A 26,519-nucleotide genomic window follows, 5' to 3' on the forward strand; every position below is an offset into this window, starting at 1 on the left:
TGTTTCCATTTATTTCTCCTATTTGTTACAACTTAATTCTTGCGATGACATTAATTACCATTTTTGTACTCAGGTTTGGTTGATTTCTCAGACGCAACAGTTTGCATTGAGATATTTTTATCTAAATCTCCCACAGGTACCCTTTATTTAAGACAATCGCTGATGCCAAATCCTTAGTAGTTCTTAAACTATGCGGGTTTGAATTGTACTTGGAAGAGCTAGCACGAGGACGAGGAAGAGGACTTAGGTGAGTACCCTTTCACTGGTAGTGGTGTTTCATTCTCTACGCGAAGTTAGTCTCAAGGGCATCTCGGTGGATGAGGAGATGATCATCCAGGGTTTGATTGTGGTGGCTAACCTTCATACACCAAAGGTAGTTGAAATTTCTCCAATACACGAAAAAGTTGTGATTGAGGCTCCAAATCTCCAATGCTTCACGTAGTAGGCAGAAAGTTTGGACAAGGAATTTTTTATTTTTTATTTTAACCATGATTCAGCTCACAATCTTCGAGATCTGTGTTTGATAGGCTGTTTCATCACCAACTTGGAGTTCTTTGATAAATTCATTTCTAGACTCCCTCTCCTATTTGAGGTTTGACAGTTGTGATGAGATCGAAATGATCAACATAAAAAAAAGTCATCACCTTAAGCACCTAATATTGTATGACTTTGGATATCAACCGGAGAAGAGCTGAGACTGCCCGACCAATCTCATCCACTTGAAAATTTGTGTAAAAGTTGCGGTTAATCTTAATGCTCCTAATTTACTATCTCTTGAAATTTTTTGGTTGAATCATGCTTTTATGGACAAACTTAGATAGGCGGAACTCAAAGGGGCGGTTAGGATTCTAACCATATATTCTTCCAATTGAGATTATGCCATATGACGATTTCTCATCCGATCTCTCACATAACAAAAATGGAAAATTCTAAAATCAGCCCAATGGGCTGACGATAGTAGGTGTGTGAATGTGTATTAAAGGATGTAAAAAGTGCACAAAAATACATGTTTTTCTTTTCTTTTAGTGTGTTTATCGTCAGCCCAGTGGGCTGACAATAGCACGACCGAACAAAAAAATGGGATCTAAAATGCTCTTATCCGAAAGATTAGAGCTGTTTATTTTGTAGGTTTCAGTGTACTTCTCTCTCATACAAATGAAAGTCAACTCTCTCTCTCTCTCTCTCTCTCCACTTGTTTATGGGGTGGGGAATGCCGAATGTCTCAAGGATCCTTGCGCTTTTGGAACTTGTGGAAAATGAGAGAAAAGAAGGAAGCATAATTAGGATCCCTTTGATTAGCTAGGAAATAGAAGAAAATAGAGAGAGAGAGAGAGAGAGAGAGAGAGAGAGAGAGAATAAAATTGGACTATTTTTGTGTTCACTTAACACGAAAGAAGGGCTAGAAGGTTACAAGAAAGTAAATTTTCATGTAAAACCCTCCTAAGCATTGTAACTAATTTGCTTTATGTTTCCCACAACACATGCATGGGAAGGAAGTACTATCGGCTTGCTTTCCTTCTTCACCCCATACACCCTTCCCTTTCCCTTGGTTCTGCTATTTTTGTTGCTCTTGTATTCTTATTCAGTTCTGTAACAGAAAAAAGGATTTGTAAATCAAAAATCTGAAAACCCAAAAACTGTAAAGCTAGCTAGCTGAAGACGACCATTATGTCCGACGGTGGAACCATCAACAACTCCCTCTGGGGAAACCTTCCACTGGAGATGGTCGCCCATGTACTCTCTCTCCTACCCATAAAGTCTCAATGCAAATTCAAGTGCGTTTCTCCCTCATGGAATTCCCTAATATCCTCACCCAATTTCGCCAAAACCAACAAACCTTCAAAAACCATTCTCATTTCCAACTCTCAAGGTCTCTACTCCGTTGATTTTGCCGCCCCGAATCTGACCGCAGAAAAGTTAGATTTTCCTTCAGCTGAAGGAAAGTTGACGTATGGTTGTGGCTCTTGCAATGGCTTGGTTCTAGTTTGTGTTGAAGATGTTGATTCCAATTCCAACTTCTTGTTGCTGAATCCATTCACTAGAGAATGTAAGAAACTGCCCCAATCCCCCTTTTATGACACCTCTTCGTCTGCCCGAATCAAACTCATTACAACCAGAACCCACACTATTCTACCTGGGTTGGGTTATGACTCATCTACGGATGATTACAAGGTTGCGATGCTCCTTTACACTTGTATGCCTGAATCTGAATATGATCATGCTGGTAATGTTTCTGAGGTGATTGTCTATTCACTAAAAACTGATTCTTGGAGGAGAATACAAGATTGCCATTATGATCCCGTGGAACCTGTAGAAACTTTATATCCAACTCAAGACCAATTGGCAAAGAGTGGAAAGGTCCCAGATGTTATTAAGTGATCACTCATTCCACTCCCAAGCAATGTGGGATTCATTTTCTTAATATCCCCCTCACGTGCAGCCGCGTTTATGGTCTATTACGTGTGGCCACTTTTTGGGTCCTATCATCGTGCAGCCTTTTCGCTGGTCCGTCATCGCGGGGTGTGGGTTGTGAATTTTTAAAATGTGGGGTGGAATGGGCCCCGCTCTGATACCATGTGGAAACTTTATGTCCATCTCAAAACCAATTGGCAATGAGTGGAGGGGTCTCAAATGTTATTAAGTGATCATCCATTCCACTCACAAGCAATGTGGGACTCTATTTTTTTAACAGAACCTCTTCTTGGGTTTCTCTTTAATGAGCGTCTCCATTGGCTAAGTGAGAAAACTGGTGATTTGGATGGTTCTATGGTTGTTGCCGCTTTCAATTTCCCAAATGAGAATTTCACAGAAGTGCACCTGCCTGATACATTTGATACTATTTATGAAGTTGAGTATCACCACATGGTGATTCTTGGGGGTTGTCTCTGTTTGGTTACTTGGCCAAGATTTGGTGACGAAATGGAAGTTTGGATGATGACGAAGTATGCGGTACGAGAGTCGTGGATCAAATTTACAATTCTAAATCACAGCCGGATGTCTCTAGGGAACGTGTTGCATTTGTCAGCAGAAGGCGAATTTGTATTGAGAAGATATGGAGAAATTGACGGTACGAAACTAGTTGCGTACAATCTGAAAAAGGAAACACTGACAGACTTGGTGGTTGGTGGCATTCCAATTAGATTTAATCATGGGGACAACTACATTGAGACTCTTGTCTCTCCTAATCATGGAGGCCGGATTAGGAGGCAATGTGAAGCTTCTTCAGGTGATCATGTTCAAAGATTTATCTGTTACTTGAATATTAGAAATGTACAATGAGTTTGGGTCTTGTGAGGTGCCAATATAACCAAAACTTGTGACATTTAGTACAAGATAAACTATATAAGAAGTGATATTACCAAAAACATAGGATACCCTGGCATGCACCCCCACCCCATAGGGTATGTAAAACCTATGAAGCATGCATGAGTACTTACAGATGCGTTCCATAACCGCAACATGTCCATATAATGTACGGCTGCTCCTTGAATGTCTCCTAATTTGTCAAATAACTTTCTTCATTCTTGAAGTATCAGGTAACGTTCGGATACTGTTGCGTTGCGTATCCACACTTCCATGAACAGAGAATATGGCATTTCTTATGCAACTTCAAAGTACAACCATTAGCAGTACAATACTTTGCTTACTTCTTAGAGGAAGAGAAACCATCAGATTAAACTGGTATCATCTTTTGCGGGGATAGACATTATAAGTATGTTTGGAGATAAGGGTTCCTGTTATGATATGATTGTTCACCTTTTCTTGAATCTTGGGAGTGACAGATCAAAGTCTCAACTCATTAACAGCGTGACCCTCTGGACTCGATTAGAAGGAACCCAATGTGACGTATCTCTTTCCTACTTTCATTGCCCCAAACTGAGGTTTTTAATTTTTTTGTTCAGCGATTAATTTTGCAACCGTAGCTTCAATCCTCTATCGCATAACCAATCTACTAAGCCTCCCAAAATCATTTGGGCTTTTAATAGTACTGGACTGAACTGATAAGTTTGGATACTGGTACTTGCGTCAAGAGAACTCAATGCCTCGTAGTCCTTCGGTTGGCAACCCGTTTGGCATGAAATCGAGGGCCTTATTTATGGAATGCAACTTCTTGAGAAATGGAAGTCTTAATGTTGGAGTGTGTGAGTGGTATTAATTCTCCTCGTGAGAGTTAAGGTAGTGTTTGGGTGTCTAAATTGATTTAGGAAAGGGGATTTGGCTTGCCAATGGCAGGGCCATTCATGTAAAATGGTTAATGATGATTCCATTCGTTATGTGCATTCGGTCATTTTCTTTTAGCGAACGAAATGACTGAATGAAAATTCCATTCTAAATTGAACCAAACACAATCTTTATCTACCGCATTAACCTCAATTTTTTTACCTTTGCCAATTGTGTCCTAGAAACGTGGAAAGTCTCAGCCACCTAAAATTGTGAATGATGATTCTATTTGTAATGTGCATGTTGTCATTTTCTTTTCACTAACCAAATGACGGTATGAACATTCCATTCAAGTGAACCAAACACAACCTTTTGTTCTTTGTCTACCGGATTAACCTCAATTTCTTCCCTTCGCCCACCATGTTCAAGGAATGAGGAAACCCTCAGCCACCTATTTGTTGATGTCATTAATTCATCTCAACTTGTTTAGTGAGGATCTTCCTTCATCTTTTGATTTTTTTACTGACAGCCTTGTTTTAGTTGAATGGTTTGTTGCTTCATTGCCCTCATCTGTTAAACAACAATCGTAATTGGAAGGCTTGAATCAATGTTTGAGCTAAGAAGCACTACTACTTAAAAGAGTGACGTGTCTCTGTATGACACCAATACTCCCACACGTGTCCAAAACTCTTTTTTCCGTGTCCACTATTGAAGAATAGCAATCTTAATTCAAACACGTATCTAACACTCATTGTGTAGTATATCTGACTCATCGTTGGTGTCTATGACTAAGAAATATACGTGTGATCCACAGTTCTTACTTCTTAGACATCTAATGTGGTTATCAAAGATATTGGAATTCGATATGCCATGTAGTAAAAAAAGTAATATTTACGGCTAGTCATATCTAAATTCAATTGGAAACTTTGAAGGATTTCTTACACGTGCCCAGGTCTTAATGCTTATGGATTTCTTGAGTGATAACTTATTCTATCTCATCTGTTATATACTATATAATATATACTATATAATTTGGGACGTATTCTATTGTACATCTACTCATAACACTATATGTTTTATTTGTATAGTTGATCGTATCCCCAATGTGTCCGTTTCCTACATTTTAGAGAAATAACTTATTCGCATGTCCGTGTCATGTTATATCCGTGCTTCTTAGTGTTTGAGTTTCAGCTTTTCTAGTTCTTGCTACTACTCTTCTCTTCTAGTCATTTATTTTGCCGTCTGATGGGCTATTATTACTCATGTTTTTAGTGGTGTTAACGTACATACTCACTGACAGTTAAGAATCTATTTTGCAGTTGACAGGGAAGGAACATCCAAGCTCTAATCCAACGAATTAAACTATGTGCAGCAGTACTCAACTTTTTACAGGGGAACCATGTTCTAGCTACTCTTCAGCGTAGCAGCTCCTTGCCCTTTGAAGGCGGCACTTCTAGTGCTTGATTCCAACTGAAGGCGGCACTTCAGTTTCATTGTTGTTTGTTATTCCGTAACTGTTCTGTTAGTCTCTCCTAGTAGTTTTCTTTGTTGGGATGTACCTATTTTGTCCACAAGTTTGAAACCATGTGCAGAATTACCTACGTACCCTCAAGGATAGGTGGACACGACAAAAATACTCGAACTTCGGCACTATGTATCTTTTCTATGTGATCATTGAACATGGTGACACACGGTCTACCCTTATTTCCCCATTTGATGTGGATGAATGGCCGTTTAATAGATTTGGATCTTTACCTGAGCAACTTCTTCATTTTTCTCCTTAAGCACAGTACGGGTTTTTAACTCCAACCCAGAGAAAAAAGAAGAAGAAAAGAAATAGGGAGAAAAGGCGGATCAATGAAAGGGAAAATTCCGATTTCCCATGTTAAATATGTTTGCACTCAAGCGATCAAATCAGCATAGAGACTAAAGTTTTGTGCATCTTACGATCGTACTCAAGTGGGAATGGTTAAGAGTCCAATGCAGGATTGTAGGAACCCTTAATGCAGAAAGAAGTTTTGGTGATCTTTACCTAGCATATTAGGTATTTGATTGAGAATTAAACGTTAAAAAGTATAATACCAAGAAGGTATGCTATTATTAAATTGTCATTCGCAAGCCCCTTAGGGCTAGCTCAGGAGGTGAGAACTCAGAATTTTCTTAAGGTGGTCTTGTATTTGAACTCGGATTTGTCCATAGACATAGGCAAGTGTAGGACGCGATGATTATAAAGTAAATAGTGAAAAAACAGAGATGAACATTCTCAAAGCCTCTTCATATGCCTTATTGAGGAAGTTTTGAATCAAGCAAAACTTGCATGAATTTTTTCATGGCGGATTACACGAACAACCTATAAAAATGGGAGAATAATAACCTATAAAAATGGAATTTTCAAATAGTCCTATAAACCTACACGATCCTGAATTCCTGATGTACTGGTTAGACTGGAATGAGATTGGTGTCGTCTTCTTTTTCTGCACTCGTGTGGTGGAGTTTGGATGCAGATTCTGATGAAAGATGCTTCTACTGGGTTCGATGGATACCTTTGAAAACGTTTCCCTCCAACAACCTGCAGTGAAATGGTTAAAGAACTCAACTGACAGAGAATGAAGTTGCAGAGGATGATAGACCTTGTAACTTTCTCACAGATGCCCGGAACAGATATCCCATTGCTTTGAAGAATAAGAGACACTGAAACCTTATACAAGGATGAGATCAGGGGGGTCTAGTAACGGCGACCGCCACGACAAGAATTTTAAAAAATGCAATTATTATATGTAAAAAAAAATTTATGTCCAACTTATATAGTTTCGCCACCACTAAATTTTTTTAGTATACCTTCGCCACTGCTAGGGTAAAATCCTAGTTCCGTTCTTGATCTTATAGATGCTTGGTTGACAATATTTGTTCACTCGGGCTTGTTTATAAGCTGTTTGTTTTTAGCAGTAGCTGTCACTTTTCATCCCGTTGGCTTCTCAGTTGGTTGCTATAATGCTCTATAATTGAGGCATCCCCTAATATCGATTTCCGGTGGACTTTATGACCAACTCAGAATTGATGCGATATAAGCACTCACTCTGGCCTTTCTGAGCTCCACGTTCCCGTTGCCAGCCCATACCATGCCACCTCCTCTCATTGCTCCTAAGTGCGTATCAACAACTCATGTCCTCAGAGTTAGACAACTAAGATGAACAATAGAGTGACTGAAAGAGGAAATGCCTTTTTGTCCAGCTCCAAAGTTCTAAATTCAGATTGTGGATATGTGCGAGGGCTAAAATTTAGTCATTGTGCTTGTAATTGTTAGAGATTTTCAAAATAAAGGAGTCGTCGATTTGGTTTTGCAAAATTTTCTGGTTTCCTTAGAATGCTTGTTTTCCTCTTTCTGGACATTGTCCCACATTGGTAAGTTGAGAGATGTTGGAGTGGTATATATTAGGAAACATTCCTAATATGAATAAACAATGATCCAGTGTGATGCAGCCCTATGGTGCTTCACACCATACCGGTAGAGCTGGTGCACACGCATGCGCGCGCGCGACGTGGTCAGTGTGGCGTGGGCTGTGGCGCTTTAGCGGCGCACTTTGCACGTCAGCGCTAGGCGCCATTTCTTATTGCGAGTTGGCGGTAAGGTGGCGCTGACGTGGATGTCGCGTGTCACACATGTGGCAGGTGAGTCACACGGAGCGGTTCCGATCGGGTGCAACTTGAGCCTACGGGCACGTTGGTTCGTAGAGTTGCGATCTCAACCGTTGATCGCGAACGGGCACGATCCAACGGATTGGATCAAATCCGATTGGGTGTGAGTGAAACAGTACACCACTTCGGTTTGACTGATCGATCCAGACCGTAGGATCTAATCCAACGGTCAGATTAGATCGGGTGCGTACCCATTCTCAATGGGTGCGTAGTGGCCTATAAATAGACCACTACTTGTCAGAATCCACACACACATATAATCCGAATTTCTCCCACATCTCTCTCTATATTTTCCTAGCATTCATTCTGCATTCTGTTTTGCTGCAGAAAATAGAACACAGTGATTCTCGGTTCTTATATTCGTTCGAGCAGGTATTCTGTCCGTTTTGTTAGTGCAAACGAAAATGGAAAGAACTTCGAGTTCGGGCTTCGATTTATCTTGAAGCAGATTTGTTGTAACCCTTTGCATACCAATTGGTGGGGGCAAATACTGTCTTTAGGAAAACGCCATAGTCGTGACTCGAAGCGTATTACAGGTTTGGTGGAGATTTCGTCAACAGGACAGATTGCAGCGGCCATTTTTCCAACAATCTAAAGACAGTATTTAGACGATGTCTCTACAGAAGATGACATAGGACTTTCTGAAATTGGAGAGGTTTGAAGGCGGGAATTTCAGGCGTTGGCAGAAAAAGATGCACTTCTTGTTAACCACTTTGAAGGTGGTTTATGTTCTGACTACTCCGAGTCCGATGATATCGGAGGATCCAGATGATGAAACTATGGAGCAGGCCCGTGAAAGGGGCAAATGGGAGAATGATGACTACATCTGTAGAGGACACATTCTCAATGTGCTGTCGAATGCACTATTCGATGTCTATCAGAATACACTGACGACAAAGGAACTTTGGAATGTACTCAATGATAAGTATCTTTCTGATAACGCTACAAGTAAGAAGTTTCTTGTTAGTCAGTTTATGAGTTATCGCATGGTTGATACAAAGCCGGTTATTGATCAGTTGCATGAGATTCAGTATATCCTCAGTCAGTTTAAGGTTAAGAATATGCATATGGATGAATCTATTGTTGTCTCCTCTGTTATTGACAAACTGCCTGCATCTTGGAAAGATTACAAAAAGAAACTCAAACACAAGACCGAGGAAACTTACCCTTGATTAGTTGGCCCAACATCTTCGGGTGAAGGAAGAGACAAGGCGTCAAGAGGGTAAGGATAATTCTACTTCCAAAGTTCATGTGGTGGAAGAAAGTTTCAACAAGAAACGCAAGAACAAAGGCGGTGAAAAGTCTTCTGGTAAATGGAAGAAGCAGAAATTGGATCCCACCGACACTGGCTACTAGCATTGCGGCAAACCTGGGCATCTTAAGAAAGATTGCAGATCCCTGAAAAGGAAGAATTCTGGTGGAAATCCAAGAGCATCTGGGGCAAAGAATTCTAAATTCATTGCTGTTGTTTTCGAGGCGAATATCCTCGAAGATGCTAGAGATTGGTGGCTTAATTCTGGTGCGACAAAACATGTCTGCAATGACAAGAGGTTCTTTACCGACTATAATCCAGTTGCAGATGGCACCGTTCTGTTCATGGGAAATGTGTCAACTGCACCAGTTAAGGGTAAAGGCAAAGTGGATTTGGAGTTCACTTCTGGCAAGACGCTGACTCTTATTGATGTGAATCATGTACCGGAAGTTAGGAAGAATCTCGTGTCTGCAAGTCTACTTAATAAGTATGGCTTTAAAGTAGTGTTTGAGTCGGGCAAAATTGTTGTGTCCAAGGGTGGTGTGTTTGTTGGCAAAAGCTATGTAACCGAGGGGATGTTTAAGTTTAATATCAATAACACAGTTGTTTCTGTTTATATGCTTGATTCCTTTTCATTATGGCATACTCGTTTAGGACATATCAGTACAAGGAAAATGGATTGCATGATTAAATCTGGACTAATTCCTAATTCTGATAATGATATGGTTGATAAATGCAAGATTTGTTTGGAATCAAAGATAACCAGATTGTCATTTCCTAAAATCGAGCGGACTTCTTCATTACTTGAATTGATTCATAGTGACGTATGTGATTTTCATAGCACTCCAACTAGAGGCAAGAAGCTTTATACGGCAACATTCATAAATGATTATTCGAAATTTTGCTATGTCTATTTGCTTCATTCCAAAGATGAAGTGCTTGATAAGTTTGCTGCATATAAGATTGAAGTTGAAAATCAATGTGGTTTAAAGATAAAACGTCTTAGGTCTGACAGGGGTGGTGAATATCACTTCCCTGATTATTGTGAATCAGTGGGGATAATTCATGAAATAACTGCACCTTATACACCACAACAGAATGGAGTGGCCGAAAGGAAGAATAGAACTTTATTTGAGATGGTGGTTGCTATGCTAAGCACTGCAGGATTAAGTAAAGGTTTGTGGGGCGAAGCCATACTTACCGCTGCTTATATCCTAAATAGAGTACCTCTCAAAAAGTCTATCATTACTCCATATGAGCTCTGGTCAAAAAGGAAACCAAACCTGAGTTATTTTAAGTCTTGGGGGTGTAGGGCGATTGTGAGATTGCCTGGACCTAAAAGGAAGAAACTAGGTCCAAAAGGAATCGAGTGTGTATTCCTTGGATATGCTTTGCATAGTAAAGCATATAGGTTTCTAGTGGCTGAGCATAATGATGTTGTGTCCATTAACACCATCATTGAATCTCGAGATGCAGTGTTTTATGAAAACAGATTTGACAGAATTCCAAGGTTAAAATCTAGTAAGGATTTGGAATCTGATAAAGATTCGGAAGAGTTTCCTTTGATGTCCGAAGAGGACAATGAGCCTTTAGAGGTTCTAGTTGAAGGAAATGAACCTGAGGAACAAGTTGAATTGAGAAGGAGCAAACGAGTTCGGACAGAGAAAACGTTTGGTCTTGATTTCATAGTTTTTTTAGTTGAAGGCACTAGAGAGACTTCATGTGCTCACAATGTATTTTCACTTCATGTGGAAAATGATCCTTTGACATTTGAGGAAGCAATGAAATCGCAAGACGTAGTTTTCTGGAAAGAGGCTATTCAAGATGAGATGGACTCTATTATGGGTAATAATACATGAGTTTTGGCGGATTTACCACCTGGTTCTAAGCCAATTGCTTGTAAATAGATTTTCAAGAAGAAAATGAAAATTGATGGAACTATTGATAAGTTCAAGGTCAGACTCGTAGCCAAAGGTTTTACCCAGAAAGAGGGTATTGATTACTTTGATACCTATGCCCCGGTTGCTAGAATCTCAACAATTAGAGTTTTAATTGCTCTTACTTCTATATACAAGTTTGAGATACACCAAATGGATGTCAAGACTGCATTCCTAAATGGTGAGTTAGATGAGAAAATCTATATGAAGCAATCAGAGGGGTTCGTTGTGCAAGGTTATGAGCACAAAGTTTGCAGGCTTATAAAGTCTCTTTACGGACTTAAGCAAGCGCCTAAGCAATGGCACGAGAAGTTTGACAAAGTGATTGTGTCAAATGGTTTTACAATACACCAATCTGATAAATGCGTGTAAAGTAAATTTAATGGCAAACGATGAGTCATTATTTGTTTGTACGTAGACGATATGCTCATTTTTGGTACAGACCAAGAAAGCATTCAGAGTACAAAAGATTTTCTTTCTGCTAACTTTAGTATGAAAGATATGGGTGTTACTGATGTAATATTAAGTATAAGAATTAAAAGGAATGGTGGTCATTTAATTCAATCCCAGGAACACTACATTGAGAAAATTTTAAAGAAATTTAATCACTTTGAAAGCAAACCGGCATCTACTCCGTATGACTCTCAATCGCCATTGGATCATAATGAGGGGAGAGCGATATCACAACTAGAGTATACTAGAGTGATTGGTAGTTTAATGTACGCCATGACAAGCACAAGACCGAATATTGCATATACGGTGGGGAGGCTTAGTAGGTATACTAATAATCCAGGACATGTGCATTGGCATGCAGTACATAGAGTACTGCGATACCTCAAAGGAACTATAGATTATGGAATAGTCTATAGTGGTTATCCTTCGGTTCTAGAAGGATACACTGACGCTAGTTGGATTACTGAGCGGAATGATCACTCGTCAACGAGTGGTTGGTTGTTTACACTTAGTGGAGGGTCAATCTCCTAGGGATCTAAGAAGCAAACGTTAATAACAGACTCGACCATGGCAGCCGAGTTTGTAGCTTTAGCTTCTGGTAGTAAGGAGGCAGAATGGCTAAGAAATCTTTTGCTGAAAATTCCAGTGTGGCCTAAGCCTATGCCACCTGTATCGCTGCATTGTGATAGTCAAGCTACATTGTCACGAGCGTATAACCAAGTGTATAATGGAAAGTTCAGACATAGCTATGTGAAACAATTGATTATTGATGGGGTGATAACCATTGATTTTGTTAAGTCAAGTCAAAACTTGGCAGATCCTTTTACGAAAGGCCTTGCAAGGGATTTGGTGTTGAAAACATCAAGGGGAATTGGACTTTTGCCCAATTAAGTTAATCACTCCGGGTGGAAACTCAACTCAACCGGTTGATACTCTCAATCTCTTGAGTTCAATGAGAAATTACACCATATGTCGTGATTGGAAACACTTTAAAGTTATTTTACACATTCCAAGGTAAAGTGTTTTGTACCTATAATGTAAATACAAAGGAGGTTGAACTACTTAGTTCTTAATAGATTATTTTGTGTTGATGTTATAGGAGCACGGATAGCGATCTACCTATGTGAATGTGGAGATGGTGCTGCTTCCTATAGGTCACAGGGGCTAGACCTTAGAGCGTTCATGAAATCAAAATAAAAGACACAAGGCCAGTTCACGGGTCAACCGATTGGGGTATCTGCATTATTTGGAGGATTATGTGTGAGACACGTCCGGTTGGTCGACAGAGGACAACTAGTTCAAAGACGCGTCTACTATGCTGCCCTGACCAGCTTTGATATGTTTTCACTAAGTGGATAGTTGAAGTCGCAAGATACTATTTATGTATGCATAAACCTTGTAATAAGAATTGAGAATATTTCATCTGTATTTCGAAAATAGTGGGGGATTGTTAGAGATTTTCAAAATAAAGAAGTTGTCGATTTGGTTTTGCAAAATTTCCTTGTTTCCTTAGAATGCTTGTTTTCCTCTTTCTGGGCATTGTCCCACATTGGTAAGTTGAGAGATGTTGGAGTGGTATATATTAGGAAACATTCCTAATATGAATAAACAATGATCTAGTGTGGTGCAGCCCTATGGTGCTTCACACCATACCGGCAGAGCCGGTACACACGCACACTCACGCACGTGCGCGCGCTTGCGACGTGGGCAGTGTGGCGTGGGTTGTGGTGCATTGTGGCGCACTTTGCACTTTGCACGTCAGCGCTAGGCACCAGTTCTTATTGCGAGTTGGCGGTAAGGTGGCGCTGACGTGGATGTCGCGTGTCACACACGTGGCAGGTGAGTCACACGGAGTGGTTCCGATCGGGTGCAACTCGAGCCTACAGGTGCGTTGGTTCGTAGAGTTACGATCTCAGCTGTCGATTGCAAATGGGCACGATCCAACGGATTGGATCAAATCCGATTGGGTGTGAGTGAAACAGTACACCACTTCGGTGTGACTGGATGTGACTGATCGATCCAGACCGTAGGATCTAATCCAATGGTCAAATTAGATCGGGTGCGTACCCATTCTCAATGGGTGCGTAGTGGCCTATAAATAGACTACTACTTGTCAGAATCCACACACACATATAATCCGAATTTCTCCCACATCTCTCTCTATATTTTCCTAGCATTCATTCTGCGTTTTGTTTTGCTGTAGAAAATAGAACACTGTAGTTCTCGGTTCTTATATTCGTTCAAGCAGGTATTCTATCCGTTTCGTTGGTGCAAATGAAAACGGAAAGAACTTCGAGTTCGGGCTTCGATTTATCTTGAAGGCAGATTTGCTGTAACCCTTTGCACACCAATTGGTGGGGGCAAATACTGTCTTTAGGAAAACGACATAGTCGTGACTCGAAGCGTATTACAAGTTTAGTGGAGATTTCGTCAACAGGACAGATTGCAGCGGCCATTTTTCCAACACTTGTATCACTTGAAATCTGTTTTTTTTTTTCTTTTTTTCTTTTTCTGCCAGATCTTTAATATGAGTGTTGTCGATTCGTATTCAACTTCTCCAAATTACAACTTCAGAGAATTTGTATATCAAATTTCGGAGTGGAGAAACAAATGGTCAAGTACAAATATTGTTTCTAACCCTATGGTTGAGCCAAGGATAATCCGTATCCTGTTTTCGACCAATAGCCATAGGTTGCCAGTTTTCAAGGTACAGACAGTAGTATAGGACCTAAAAGCATCATTTTGACAAATTCTGCAGTTTCTTTTGAATAACAAACAGCTAGTACGGCAAGCTGATTCCTTCAAGCAATATTTAGTTTAGAGGATATATACAATCCAATTCTAATGTTTATGCCTGCCTTGGCCCCTTGGCCTTAAGCACCGCCAAAGTTGTTTGTAAAATCAAAATCACCTGCAAGTTGATATCTGTTACTTGTGTGGAACTGTAAAAGTTTGTATGTAAGCCCGCAGCATTGCATCGAAGTATGTACCAGTAGCTCCCCAAAGAACTCAATATCAAAATTCAAAGATATCCCAGGCATTATCTTTGCCTTGTTTACTCAATGCCAGTAAATTAGAATCTCATTCTGAAATGATGAAGAAAATGCTACTTTTATAGATAATTCAATTACTTACAAAGGACCATGTTTTTTCAAAACAGACAGTAGAAAGTCATCTCAAAAGGACTAACTATCCATTACATAAAACACTGCCAAAATACCTACAAGACAAATAAATGGTCTACACTTTATTATCTGCATTGGTGCTGGTTGTAGTGGCTTCATTTGCTTCATTGGTATTTCCATCTCGTGCCAATCTCTTCCAAACTTCTAATGTGATGGTTGACACTATCATTGCCCCGGAGATGACGCCATAAACAATAATCCATGCTTTTGCAGGCTTTAGAATGTAGAACCCTACCCATATGTTGGTGAAGCTCAAGAGAAGGACAGTGTAACCTATGACATGGTGAAACAAATTCCAAAGATTTCTGTACTTGTGGCCCTTGGCTGGCCGCAGAAATAGAGCAGAGATTTGAAGTAGTCCAAGGCAAAAAAGAGTGATTCCAATGCCCATGTGGCAAGGGTGATGAACACCAGCGAACTTGACGCCAAGGTAGAGCCCAGTTGCACCTCCTGCCATGCCGAGTAAGTATCCAGGGAGCTGAAGAGTGATGTGAACGTAGAACCAAAGAGGGTTTGCTTTTGGACCAACAGCCTTCAAGTACCTTGCCGCCATAAATCCGAGTGGCATCATGATTCCCCAACTAATAGTGTTTAGCACTCCATGTGTAATCTTGAGTTGGTTTTTTGAACTCCCACTGTGAGATGCTGAGGCTTGTCCTGATGAAAGATTGAGAGTGCCCATCGACTGGAGATGATTCCCATAAACTTGATGCATTCCAAGTGTACTTCCGGAGACTGGTCCGTCTTGCCAAACATGACCAACACTGGTGGTGTTTTCTGGAAGCTCAATGAAAGCACATATAACAATCTGGCTGTCCAAAAATGAGGCTGACAGATCCGAGACAGGGAAACTTAGGTTCCCCTCTTGCAGCTGGGTCCCATAGCTGTTAACAGGTGTAGTGAAGACAGCCACGGTTCCGTCGGGCTTTGGGTAGGCAACGATGGCTTGAGTTCCAATCATGCCTTTCGAAGTGGGATTGATACCCCATGCAACCCACGTTGATGAACTGACTTGGCTGTGACGGTAAGCTATGTGGAGGGTGGATGAGGAAGGGTCGTGAGTCCAGTGTAGGAATGAATCCAGATAGGGAAGATCAGTGCACGAGGCAAAGACTTGGTTATTCGGGAACACGAAGAAGCATGAGGAGAGGTAGTCGAAAGAGCAAGAGACGTCGGGACCAAGAAACGAGTGATCATCAGAAGGCAAAAGAGAAAAGCCAGTTTCTGTCTTGCCATTGATGATTGCCTTACCAAGAATAATCTAAAGAGGTTGGGTGGTTGAATGGAAGGGCAGAAGCAATGGAAGAATGCTAGTACAACGCAAGTAGAAGGAAGACGGTGTGTTTTCTCATGGGGTTAAAAGTTAAAACGTAGGCATTGCCTCTTCTTATATAGGCATTGCCTCTTCTTATATAGGCATTGCCTCTTCTTATATAGGCATCGGAACTCTTCTTAGTTCAGAAAGTAAAGTCGGTGTCCAAATTCTAAAGGGATTAGGAGTTTCTCATTTAGAGAGATTTTTGGGTGCAAATTGGGTATAGTCCACATGGTACCTGAGCATATATCCAAACTGTCCCTACGTGTTTTGAGCGGCCAAAATTTTAAACAGAGAAATAGGAAAGAGAGTGGTCGGATCTGAACTGTTCGAAACGTTTTGGACGCGGCTCAAACGCGTGCATGTTGGGTATTGTACCGTCACGTGGTAACCGATTTGCATTCAAAAACTTCCCTCATTTACATGTAATTGTGTGTTCTAAGTTTTGATAGGATTTAGGATTTCTTGTGCCTAATACAATGAGGTCGGTGACTTCCATTTACTTTCCAATAAAACTTTAGAATTTTCATTTTTATTTCCAAAGTTACGGGGAGTATTTTGTTCTCGGATAAGTTAAGCCGTCAAGCGTGTATTAATAAAATAAAAAATAAAAACTAAAAAAAGCATAATGAGGGCTTGCTACACCGCGATGTCCTAAGGGTTTGTGAAGGTCTTCAAAAAGATTTTAACCAAAAATAAAATAAAATGGGAATCCGATGTAATAACTGGAGTATAATATATCGACCAAAATTTATTTTAACATAAATTAAAACGGGACAAAACTTACTTATTGTTCAAGTAAATGTGATCTAATATTCGTTTGGACACCGATATATAATCTTTTTTTGCTTTTATCGACGACTATCTCAAAAGTTATACAACGAGAACCAGAGCCGACTCTAGGCATAGGCCCATCAAAGTCTCAACATGTTATCTTAATTCCCCTCGAAATGAGAGATGCTGTTATGTGAGGTTGCTTAACAGACTTCTATATAATTTTTGGAATTGTTGAGAACCTTACACTTTCGAACCATTTTGAATTGTTGGTATTGCTGTTCCATTTTTCGCTTTATACAAAGATGCATTTGGTATCTAACTTTTGGTGACTGCATCGAGTAATTGTAACTTCTATATACTTGGATCAAGTAAATCAAACCTCTCAGGTGCTATTAAATTCTTGTGGACCAATTTATATGAAGCATTTGCTCCGGTTTCAAGTGGAATCTCGCTAGTAGATAGTGAATTTATGATGTCTCAAAAATTTCGAGGTGCGTGTAAATTGACCCGAGCACCTGATTATAAAAAAAAAAATGAAAGAGCAGCGTACACGTATCTTATGAGGTATAGTACTTTTTTTAAGATTCTTTTGATTTGATTTTAACCAAATCTCATTCTCTTGAAACACAGTTCAAATAATCAAATATTTAAGGAAAATGCTAACATGAGCCCAAAGAACGGATAATAATATGTAAAATGTGCATCAATATCTGATAAAAGACTATTGATATATGTAAAAGTGTATTAATATCCGTGAGATATTTATTTAGGTCTAATTAAAATATGTTGGGATTTGAATAATAGCACAAAGGTGTATCAATATGCGCAAAAAGTGCATAGATATTTGCCAAATTGCACTGATATTAGTGAAAGCTATATTGGAGTTCTAACTGTTTTGTTTTTTTTTTATGTATTATCCTGTTTCCAAAAGAAAAGGTTATGAACATAATGGAAAATGTCATAAAATGTGATAACTAAAGAAAATAAAATTTCCTTGCGTTTTTAGCAAGGAAGTAGAAGCTATATGTATTCATGCTTTAATGAGTTGTATAGGAAAATTTACTTTCTTACACTTTAGAATATTTTCATGCTAATCAAATGCTAGAAAAGTGTCATTATTTTCTTTTTCTTGCATTCTCTATCATTTTCATTTTATTCAAACAGACCCTTTGGTGTCAATGCATCTATCCTCGGCCGAAGTTTGGCCAGCATGCTTATTGGAGTTGTCCAGGGTGCTATCTTCCCTTTTCTGCTGGTGTTCAGGTCTGTTTCCATCGGTTTTGTCCTCATTGTCTTTGATTTGGAAGCTGCGCCACCCCGAGGTGGTTGGATGGTTAGATGGCTAGAGGCGGTGTGACGAGAGCTTTGGCTCATGCTTAGGATCTAGTCACTAATTTCGTTTTTTGTCCTTGCATTTCTTTTGTATTTTTCTGTGATGGGTTGACTGTAGCTTCCCTTTGTCACTGTATTCGGATGGAATGACACGGATCCGGGGGCCCTGTGATGACCCAAGTCACCACAGGGGTGTAGTCACCCAAACGACGCCGTTTGGGGGTTGTAAAGGGTTTTAAAAAAAGGGCCGAAAGACCCTCTTTGGTGGGAAGCTGTGCAAAAAATTAAGTGTTCTAATTTTCAATCTGTTTTAACAGGTGCGAAGATTTTATTTTTCTGATCATTTTATCCTAAAGGGTCATAATTAATTTTTGGCTCTAGGGCTCTCGTTGGTTAGCCATAAGAGATATTTAGTTCTACTACTTTCTTATGACTAATTAACAAAAGTTCTAGAGTCAAAAATTAATTATGACCTCTTAGAATAAAATGATCATAAAAATAATGTCTTCGCACCGGTTCAAACGGATTGAAAATTGGAGCACTTAATTTTTAAACCTTCTTCAGGCAATTTATATATTAAAAAATATGGTTGAAAAATTAAGTACTCTAATTTTCAATTCGTTTAAATCGGTGCGAAGATCTTATTTCTATGATCATTTTATCCTAAAGTGTCATAATTGATTTTTGACTCTAGAGCTATCGTTAATTAGTCCTAAGAAAGTAGTATAACTAAATATCTCTTGGGGCTAACCAACGAGAGCCCTAGAGTCAAAAATTAATTATGACCCTCTAGAATAAAATGATCAGAGAAATAAGATCTTCGCATCGGTTCAAACGGATTAAAAATTGGAGCACTTAATTTTTCAACCATATTTTTTAAAAATTAAGTACTCCAATTTTAATCCGTTTGAACTGGTGCGAAGATCTTTTTTTATGATCATTTTATCCTAAATGGTCATAATTGATTTTTGACTCTAGAGCTTTTGTTAATTAGTCCTAAGAGCATCCACAGTGGAATAACCAAAAGTCAATAATCAAAAGTTGCCACATCATCTTTTCGTTATGCATTTAAGGGGTTGCTAAAGTTAACAATGTAGAGGTCCACAATGGTACAATCAAATTTGAATAACCAAAACTTGCCACATTATATTTTCAATTTATAAAAATCTAAAAATTGTGAACATAGAAAATAATTTTTTAAAAATAGGTTTTAAACTAATAAAAACAGGTTATTAGAAAAAGAGAAAATAGTTTTTTTTTAACTTTGATTTTAAAAAAAAGTTTTCGGGAAAAAGTTAAAAAAAAAAAAGTTTTTGAAAAAAAAATTTAAAAAGAACAGTTTTTGAAAAAAAAATTTAATAAAAAAACTGTTTTTGCAAAAATAAAAAATAAAAAATAATAGTTTTGAAAAAAAAAACAGTTTTTGCAAAAAAATAAAAACTTTTGTGTAATGATGGTGTACTTGATTGAAGAAATATGGGAACAACTAAATTTGATTATTGCCAAAAAGTTGCTAGTTTTGATTATCCAAAGGCTAAAATTTGATGGGTTGCTAAAAAGGTTGCTAAATCTGATTATTCCACTGTGAGCTCTTTTTTGAGCTTATGTTGCTAATCTTAGCAACATTTTAGTTTTGATTATTCCACTGTGGATGCTCTAAGAAAGTAGTAAAACTAAATATCTTTTGGAGCTAACCAACGAGAGCCCTAAAGTAAAAAATTAATTATGACCCTATAGAATAAAATGATAAAAGAAATAAGAGTTTCGTACCGATTAAAACAAATTGAAAATTATAACACTTAAATTTTTAATTTTTTGCTCAGCTTTTCACTAATAGGGTCTTTCGACCACTTTTTTAAACCCTTTAAACGCAAAACAATCCCGTTTTGGGTGATGTTTTGGGTGACCACACACCTGTGGTGATCCAAGGTGACTTGGGTCACAACAGGCCCCCGGATTCGAATCACACAGTATTCCTTTTTACTGCTGACATTGTACTCGTTGATGTACAAGACCTTTAAAAAAAAAAAGGAAATTTTGTCCAATCTCCTGTATTGAACTTTTTTTGTTCCCGTGTAAGGGTGGACATCGTGTCGTGCCTACTCATATTCGTGTCATGTCATTTTGAGTTCGTGTCAAAATACTTGTTAACATACACGTATCAAATTCCTTGACACTATCCTGACCTACTTAAAATCATATCGTGTTCAGGTTAACACTATTAAGATCCTTTTATTTTTTTAATATTTATATAAAATTATATACTTTTCAATATCTTAAACAAACTATTATCTAAATAAATAACAAAAATTAGTGCGAGGAGGAGGGCGAGAGAGTTCTAGAGAGAGAGAGTTCCCTGGGGGAGGGTTCCCCCCACTCCCCCCTTTCCACCGCCCCTTCCTCTCTTTCCCCTCTTCTTCGGTCCCTTTTTTGCCTTTTCTTCCTCCATCTCTACCTCTCAGTCCCCCTCTCCTTCGAGCTCTCTCTTTTCTCTGGTCTCTCCCTTGTCTCTCCTCTCCGGTCAAGGTTGTGAAAGTGGTTGAGACTCTCTCCTTTGGGAATTGAGATTTTTCACTCTCCCCTCCATTTTTAGACTCAGGATCTAGATCTGGGGTTCTTGATCTGATTTTTCTTGGAATCAGCGAACCGACGACGAAGACGGCGTCTGCAGCAGCTTCTGCCTTCAGTTTGCGGCGGGACGAGTTCGAGTTGGAGCGGTGGGTCATCCAGGAGGGTTTGCTCCGTGTTCATACCTGGCCTCTCAACTTCGGCCTCTCCAACCCCTCCTCACGAGTGTGTTTGATGGCTCCGGCTCCGGCATCGTGGTTCCATGCGGGTTTTTTTCCTGTTTTTTCTTTCGGTTTTTTTTTGTTTTGTTTTTGTTTTTTCTTGCATTTCCGGACCGGTAGTGTCCGTTTTATTGTACTGTTTTAATATATAATATCTACATTTTCTGGTTGGTCAAATAACAAAAATTGAAGATATTTTCAATGCCATTATAATTATGGAAACGATAAAATCGGCCTAAACATGACATTAAAAAATGCAAGTAACAACTAAACATAGGTCTCATTGACAACTATAAAATAAGTCCATACAAATTTTAAACTAATAGACTATACCTAGATAATAATAAAAAATTCAATAAGCCTAAATAAGTTTAATTAATTTGACCCATTTAATTATTGTGTCGATGAATCATGTCATATTTGTATTTGTGTCCAAAAAAAATGGTCAGATGTCGTTTTTTATCGTGTTAACGGATCGTGTCTGAAATTTCCACCCCGGTTCGCGTGCATTGAACGGAGATTTTTGTTTATATGGATGCTTGTGAACTCTATACCAGGAGACTCACCCCGAACCTTCGCTCTCACCACAGCTCAGACACTATCTCCTCCTGTTCAAAAAAAATAAAAAGACACCATCTCCGCCGCCGCCGCCAACAGAAGAAGCACCCAAACAGAACAACTACCATCCATCTCTCCATTTCCCCCCGTTTGTTTTCCCATCTTGTTTGACCTCGATCCAAAGGCGGCAGCCATGTCCTTTTGCGGAACCCTAATTCCCCAGGAAATCCTCACCGACATACTCTCTCGACTACCCGTCAAATCACTTTGCCGATTCAAGTGTGTTTCAACCTCTTGGAATTCCCTTATCTCCAACCCCTACTTCGCCAAAACTCATCTCAATCGAACCAATACCCAAAATCCTAAATACCTAGATGATCAGAGAAACATTGTCATATCCAGCTCTCTCAATCTCTACTCCATCGACGTCGGCAACGCCAATCCGACCGCCACAAAGCTTGATTTTCCTATGCTTCAAAACCACGCCGCCGACAGTCGGGTCAAGGTATGGAGCTCTTGTGATGGCTTGCTTTTAGTTTCCTACGATGATAATTCCAACTTATTGTTGTTAAATCCATCAACTAGAGAATGTAAGAAACTTCCCGCACCGTCTGTTGTACCCAATCCGGTTGGCACCTTCGGGTATGGATATGGGGTGGGTTACAATTCCTCTACGGATGATTACAATATTGTGGGGCTCTCTTTTCAGAGTAATATCTCGATTGTGGATGTCTATTCACTGAAAATAATGCTTGGAGGAGAATTCAACATATCGACTATGTCGTTGTTGGAACCTCATCGTTTCGCGGTGGGATTTTCTTAAATGGGTGTCTCCATTGGCTTTGTTTAAGCCTTAGGGATCGGTCCTCTGTGATTGGTGCTTTCAATTTGTCGGATCAGATTTTCAGGGAAGTGCCGACGCCGTCTGCTTTACGTCGATGGGTGACATTATTTTATTTTTGTGTGGAGGTTGTTGGGGGTTGTCTCCGTTTGGTTAAAAGGCGGGCTTCTTACCCAACAAGTCAGGTTTGGAAGATGGAGGAGTACGGGGTAGGAGAGTCTTGGACCAAACTTACGATTGATTTACCTACTGAAACGCCTAGTCTGTGTTTTATGTGCCTGCTAGCGGAAGACAAACTTTTGTTTGATGACAATAGAAGAGGGCAGGGAAAGAAACTGTTTGTGTATGGTTCGAAAAAAGAAACACTGAGGGACATGGTGGTTGCTGGAATTCCAAGTGACTTTACTTCTGGGTGTGTGTATGTCGAGAGCCTCGTCTCTCCTATTCTCGGACGAGGAATTGGGAGGCAATGATAAGCTTCTCCCGGTATGTTTGTGTATAAAAATGTTCCTTCTTTCGTTTACTTATATGTGTATGTTCTTATTATGGGAGCTTCTGTAGTTCCAAGGTTTTTGGAGGTTGCACATCCATGTTATCCTTTATTGATATAGCTTTGGTAGTTTGAGTTATATAGGGCATTGGTTGGTGATCGATGTATGTTGAACTATCATGCCCACTTTAAATGGTTGCAGTCTAACCTGTGAAGCTTGAAAACTGAATAGGATGTCCTTAGTTAGTGTCCTTTACAAGCTGATGCTGCCAAGGTGGCAAGGTCCAGCCGACTCTGTTACGCTGCACTCTTATATTTGATCAACAACTTTTTCAGGAAAAGAAAAATAGACTATGAACATGATACTTTAGGTGGGGCTCATACTTCATATCTGCATCTTATCCTTGTAATTTAAAACCGTTAAGTGTTGAAAACTGTTCGAATATTCTCTTTTTTTATGAGCCGAAAAAGAAATTATTAATCTTTGAAAGACAAGTTATGAAGATTATAGAGATCTTGAGCATGACGACATCACGAGGAGAAAGCATCCCAACGGGCAAACAAGTTCAAGCAACTGAACTAAAAATTATGTTAGTTTCTTTTCTTTTCTTTTTTTCCCGGAATTGTTAGTGACAATGTAACCACACCTGAAAAGTTTGTGTATTATATGACTCTTGGGAAGTCGAAGGTATCGGTCAACAATTATCTTCGTAACTCGTCAAATGTGGTACATAGTTGATTACTTGATTTCAACATCTTAACACAAAAATGTTCACAAGTAAATGGAACATAAGATTCATACCACGCCATAGCTTAAGCACAAATAGAAATTACTCATCGGGGGTTAAAACAACGCATAGGAAGCAACGTTAAAAGATTTATTTTTCCTGTTTTGAGGGGTTAAAACGACGTATTTTGAGGACTAATGTGGTGTTCCATTTGCGGCCAAAACGACGTTGCTTTGGGCAGCCCGATAGGACTGTAGTGCGCAATGCACTACAGCATGCCATGTCCACAACCATATGCCGCCCTAGACCCCAATAGGAAAAATAATGGTGGGCCAAGAGCCAACCAAAAAACCAGAAATACATATGACAAAAGTTACATGGAAGCACCAAAAAAATTATCCCTACCACCTAAATTTTCAGTTAAGAAAATGACTCCAAGCTGATTTCCAAAAATGAGTCTTCAAGGACCCTTCCAATAGCAGCAATAGCATTTCAGCAGCAAAACCAAAACCAGGAGTAGCAGCATTATAACAGCACAAAGCAGCATCAGCCCATAGACCAAGACTCCCAAGGTGAATCTCCTCCACATCTACTCCACAGATCACGCTTTTGTCATAATTTATTTGTAGGATGTCCTTGGAATGTGCTGCTTGCACCAATACTTGACTCCCAAGCGCCAATACTTGCTTCGGATGTCCTTGGAATGTGCTGCTTGCAGTCATACTTTGGAACATTTGGAAAAGTAGAAATAAAAACGTTTTTGAAAATAAGTGACAATGATATTTTTCTCCAGAGAATCGGTAATCTTGTGAAAGAGATTTGCATAGCTTTCAAGCCCATCATTTGTGACAATGTTTCACAAACAAAACTCAATAGTTGGCATTTTCTAGGTTGCAGCAAGGTAAAGTCAACTACCGATGGGAGCTCTAGCAAGTCATGATCTCAAGAATGTGGACATATGATCGGACTCTTGACTTTATTTTTTGATTAAAGACTCTAAAGTGACTGTTCAAATGATTATGAGGTCCTCCTATGCCTTGCCTTAACGGAAAGAATGTAGAGCTATATATATTTTGGCAGCTCCATCAATGCTCAAATGTGCATACACTCCAGGAAGTCAATTGAGTGGTGGATAAGCTAGCAAACATGGTACCGGAGCAAGAAAACGAGCTGGTCCTGCTAGTAACCACCCTGGAGACGTCAAGGACATGCTTGTAGCTGATCTAGCAGGCATTGCGTTTGAGACGCTCAACCTTTTCTTATTGTTTTCTTATGTACCAAAAGAGAAATCTGGTTGTAATCTACTTCATGCGAATTCTTGCGTCTTCTAAACCGAACTTGTATATACTATTCCTCAACGCAGAAAGAAGTTTTGGTGATCTTTACCTAGCATATTACGTGTTTGATTGAGAATCAAACCTTGAAATATATAATACCGCAAAGGTATGGTATTCTTAATTGTCATTCTCAAGCCCCTTAGGGCTAGCTCAGGTGGTGAGAATTCAGACTTTTCTTAAGGATGTCTTGTATTTGAACTCAGATTTGTCCCTAGATTTAGGCAAGTGTAGGACACAATGATTGTAAAGTAATAAATAAAATAAAAAAACAGCGACGAACATGCTCTTCCTCTTCATACGCCTTATTGAGGAAATTTTGAATCAAGTAAAACTTGCATGAAATTTTTCATAGCAGATTACACGAACAACCTATAAAAATGGGAAAAGAACAACCTCTAAAAATGGAATTTTCAAATAGTCCTATAAACCTACTCTTGATATCCGTACCAAGTGTCACTCGATCCTGATGTACAGGTTAGACTGGAATGAAATTTTTTCTTTTTCTGCACTCACGCGGTGGAGTTTGGATGCCGATTTTGATGAAATGCTGCTACTGGTTTGATGGATGCCTTTGAAAATGTTCTCCTCCAACGCCCCTGCAGTGAAATGATTGAAGAACTCAACTGACAGAGAATGAACTTGCAGAAGATTATAGACCTTGTAATTTTTTTCAAGGATGCCCAGAACAGAATTGCAATTGCATACCAAATTTCCAAGTGGAGAAACAAATGGTCAAGTACAACTATTGTCGCTAACCCTATATATATGGTTGAGCCAAGGATAATCTGTATCCTGTCTTTCACCAATAGCCAAGGGTTGCCAGTTTTCAAGGTACAAACCGTAGTACATGACCTAAAAGCATCATTTTGACAATTTCTGCAGTTTCTTTTGAATAACAAACAGCCAGTAAGGCAGGCTGAGTCCTTCAAGCAATATTTAGTCCAGAGGATATATACAATCCAATTCTAATGTTTATGTTTGCCTTGGCCCCTTGGCCTTGAGTTGTTCGTAAAATCAAAATCACCTGCAAGTTGATATCTGTTACTTGTGTGGTACTGTAAAAGTTTGCAGTAAGACTGCAGCATTGCATCGAAGTATGTACTAGTAGCTCCCCAAAGAACTCAATATCCAAAATACAAAGAGATCCAAGGCAATATCTTTGCCTTGTTTACTCAATACCCCTAAATTAAAATCTCATTTTGAAATGATATAGAAGAGAAAATGCGACTTTTATAGATAATTCAATACTTACAAAGGACTATGTTCTTCCAAAACAGACAGTAGAAAATCATCTCAGAAGAACTAACTATCCATTACATATAACATTGCCAAAATACCTGGAGGACAAATAAATGATCTACACTTTGTTATCTGCATTGGTGCTGGTTGTAGCGGCTTCATTTGCTGCATTGATATTTCCATCTCGTGCCAATCTCTTCCAAACTTCTAATGCGATAGTTGACACAATTATTGCCTCGGATATCATGCCATACACGATAATCCATGTTTTTGCAGGCTTAAGAATGTAGAAGCCGACCCATATGTTGGCGAAGCTCAAGAGAAGAACAGTGCACCCGGTGAGATGACGAAACCAATTCCACACATATCTATACTTGTGGTCCTTGACTGACCGCAAAAATAGAGTAGAGATTTGAAGTAGTCCAAGGC

The 26,519-nt window shown here is 39.3% G+C and overlaps 4 protein-coding genes across 7 annotated transcripts in view; 3 read left to right on the forward strand and 1 right to left on the reverse strand.

Moving 5' to 3' along the window:
• Window positions 1-23,342, forward strand: part of LOC131313730 (F-box/kelch-repeat protein At3g06240-like) — a 28,588-nt gene extending 5,246 nt beyond the window's left edge. Inside the window, exon 2 of one of the 4 annotated variants that reach the window (XM_058342232.1) lies at window positions 22,989-23,342. The gene's annotated coding sequence lies outside the window, so the exon portion shown is untranslated. Of the gene's footprint in view, window positions 1-136; window positions 341-3,776; window positions 3,796-5,480; window positions 5,649-22,988 lie in introns of those variants that run through there. The other 3 variants (XM_058342217.1, XM_058342240.1, XM_058342225.1) reach the window with 3 other exon arrangements.
• LOC131317177 (F-box protein CPR1-like) lies at window positions 1,669-3,279 on the forward strand. Its single transcript, XM_058346749.1, has 3 exons — window positions 1,669-2,310; window positions 2,400-2,505; window positions 2,693-3,279. Exons 1-3 carry the CDS (start codon window positions 1,669-1,671, stop codon window positions 3,277-3,279), a joined length of 1,335 nt encoding a protein of 444 aa, XP_058202732.1.
• On the reverse strand, window positions 14,734-20,834 carry LOC131317178 (cytochrome b561 and DOMON domain-containing protein At5g47530-like). The gene is made up of 2 exons (XM_058346750.1): window positions 20,564-20,834; window positions 14,734-15,908 (listed from the first exon to the last, which is right to left on the reverse strand). Exons 1-2 carry the CDS (start codon window positions 20,832-20,834, stop codon window positions 14,740-14,742), a joined length of 1,440 nt encoding a protein of 479 aa, XP_058202733.1. The 3' UTR covers window positions 14,734-14,739.
• LOC131313777 (F-box protein CPR1-like) lies at window positions 21,534-24,972 on the forward strand. Its single transcript, XM_058342286.1, has 2 exons — window positions 21,534-22,782; window positions 24,628-24,972. The coding sequence occupies exon 1, from the start codon at window positions 21,649-21,651 to the stop codon at window positions 22,276-22,278; it is 630 nt and encodes a 209-aa protein (XP_058198269.1). The 5' UTR covers window positions 21,534-21,648; the 3' UTR covers window positions 22,279-22,782; window positions 24,628-24,972.
• Window positions 24,973-26,519: the final 1,547 nt, after the last annotated feature.

Source organism: Rhododendron vialii, chromosome 2a, assembly GCF_030253575.1.
Source record: "Rhododendron vialii isolate Sample 1 chromosome 2a, ASM3025357v1".
Classification (NCBI taxonomy): Eukaryota; Viridiplantae; Streptophyta; class Magnoliopsida; order Ericales; family Ericaceae; genus Rhododendron; species Rhododendron vialii.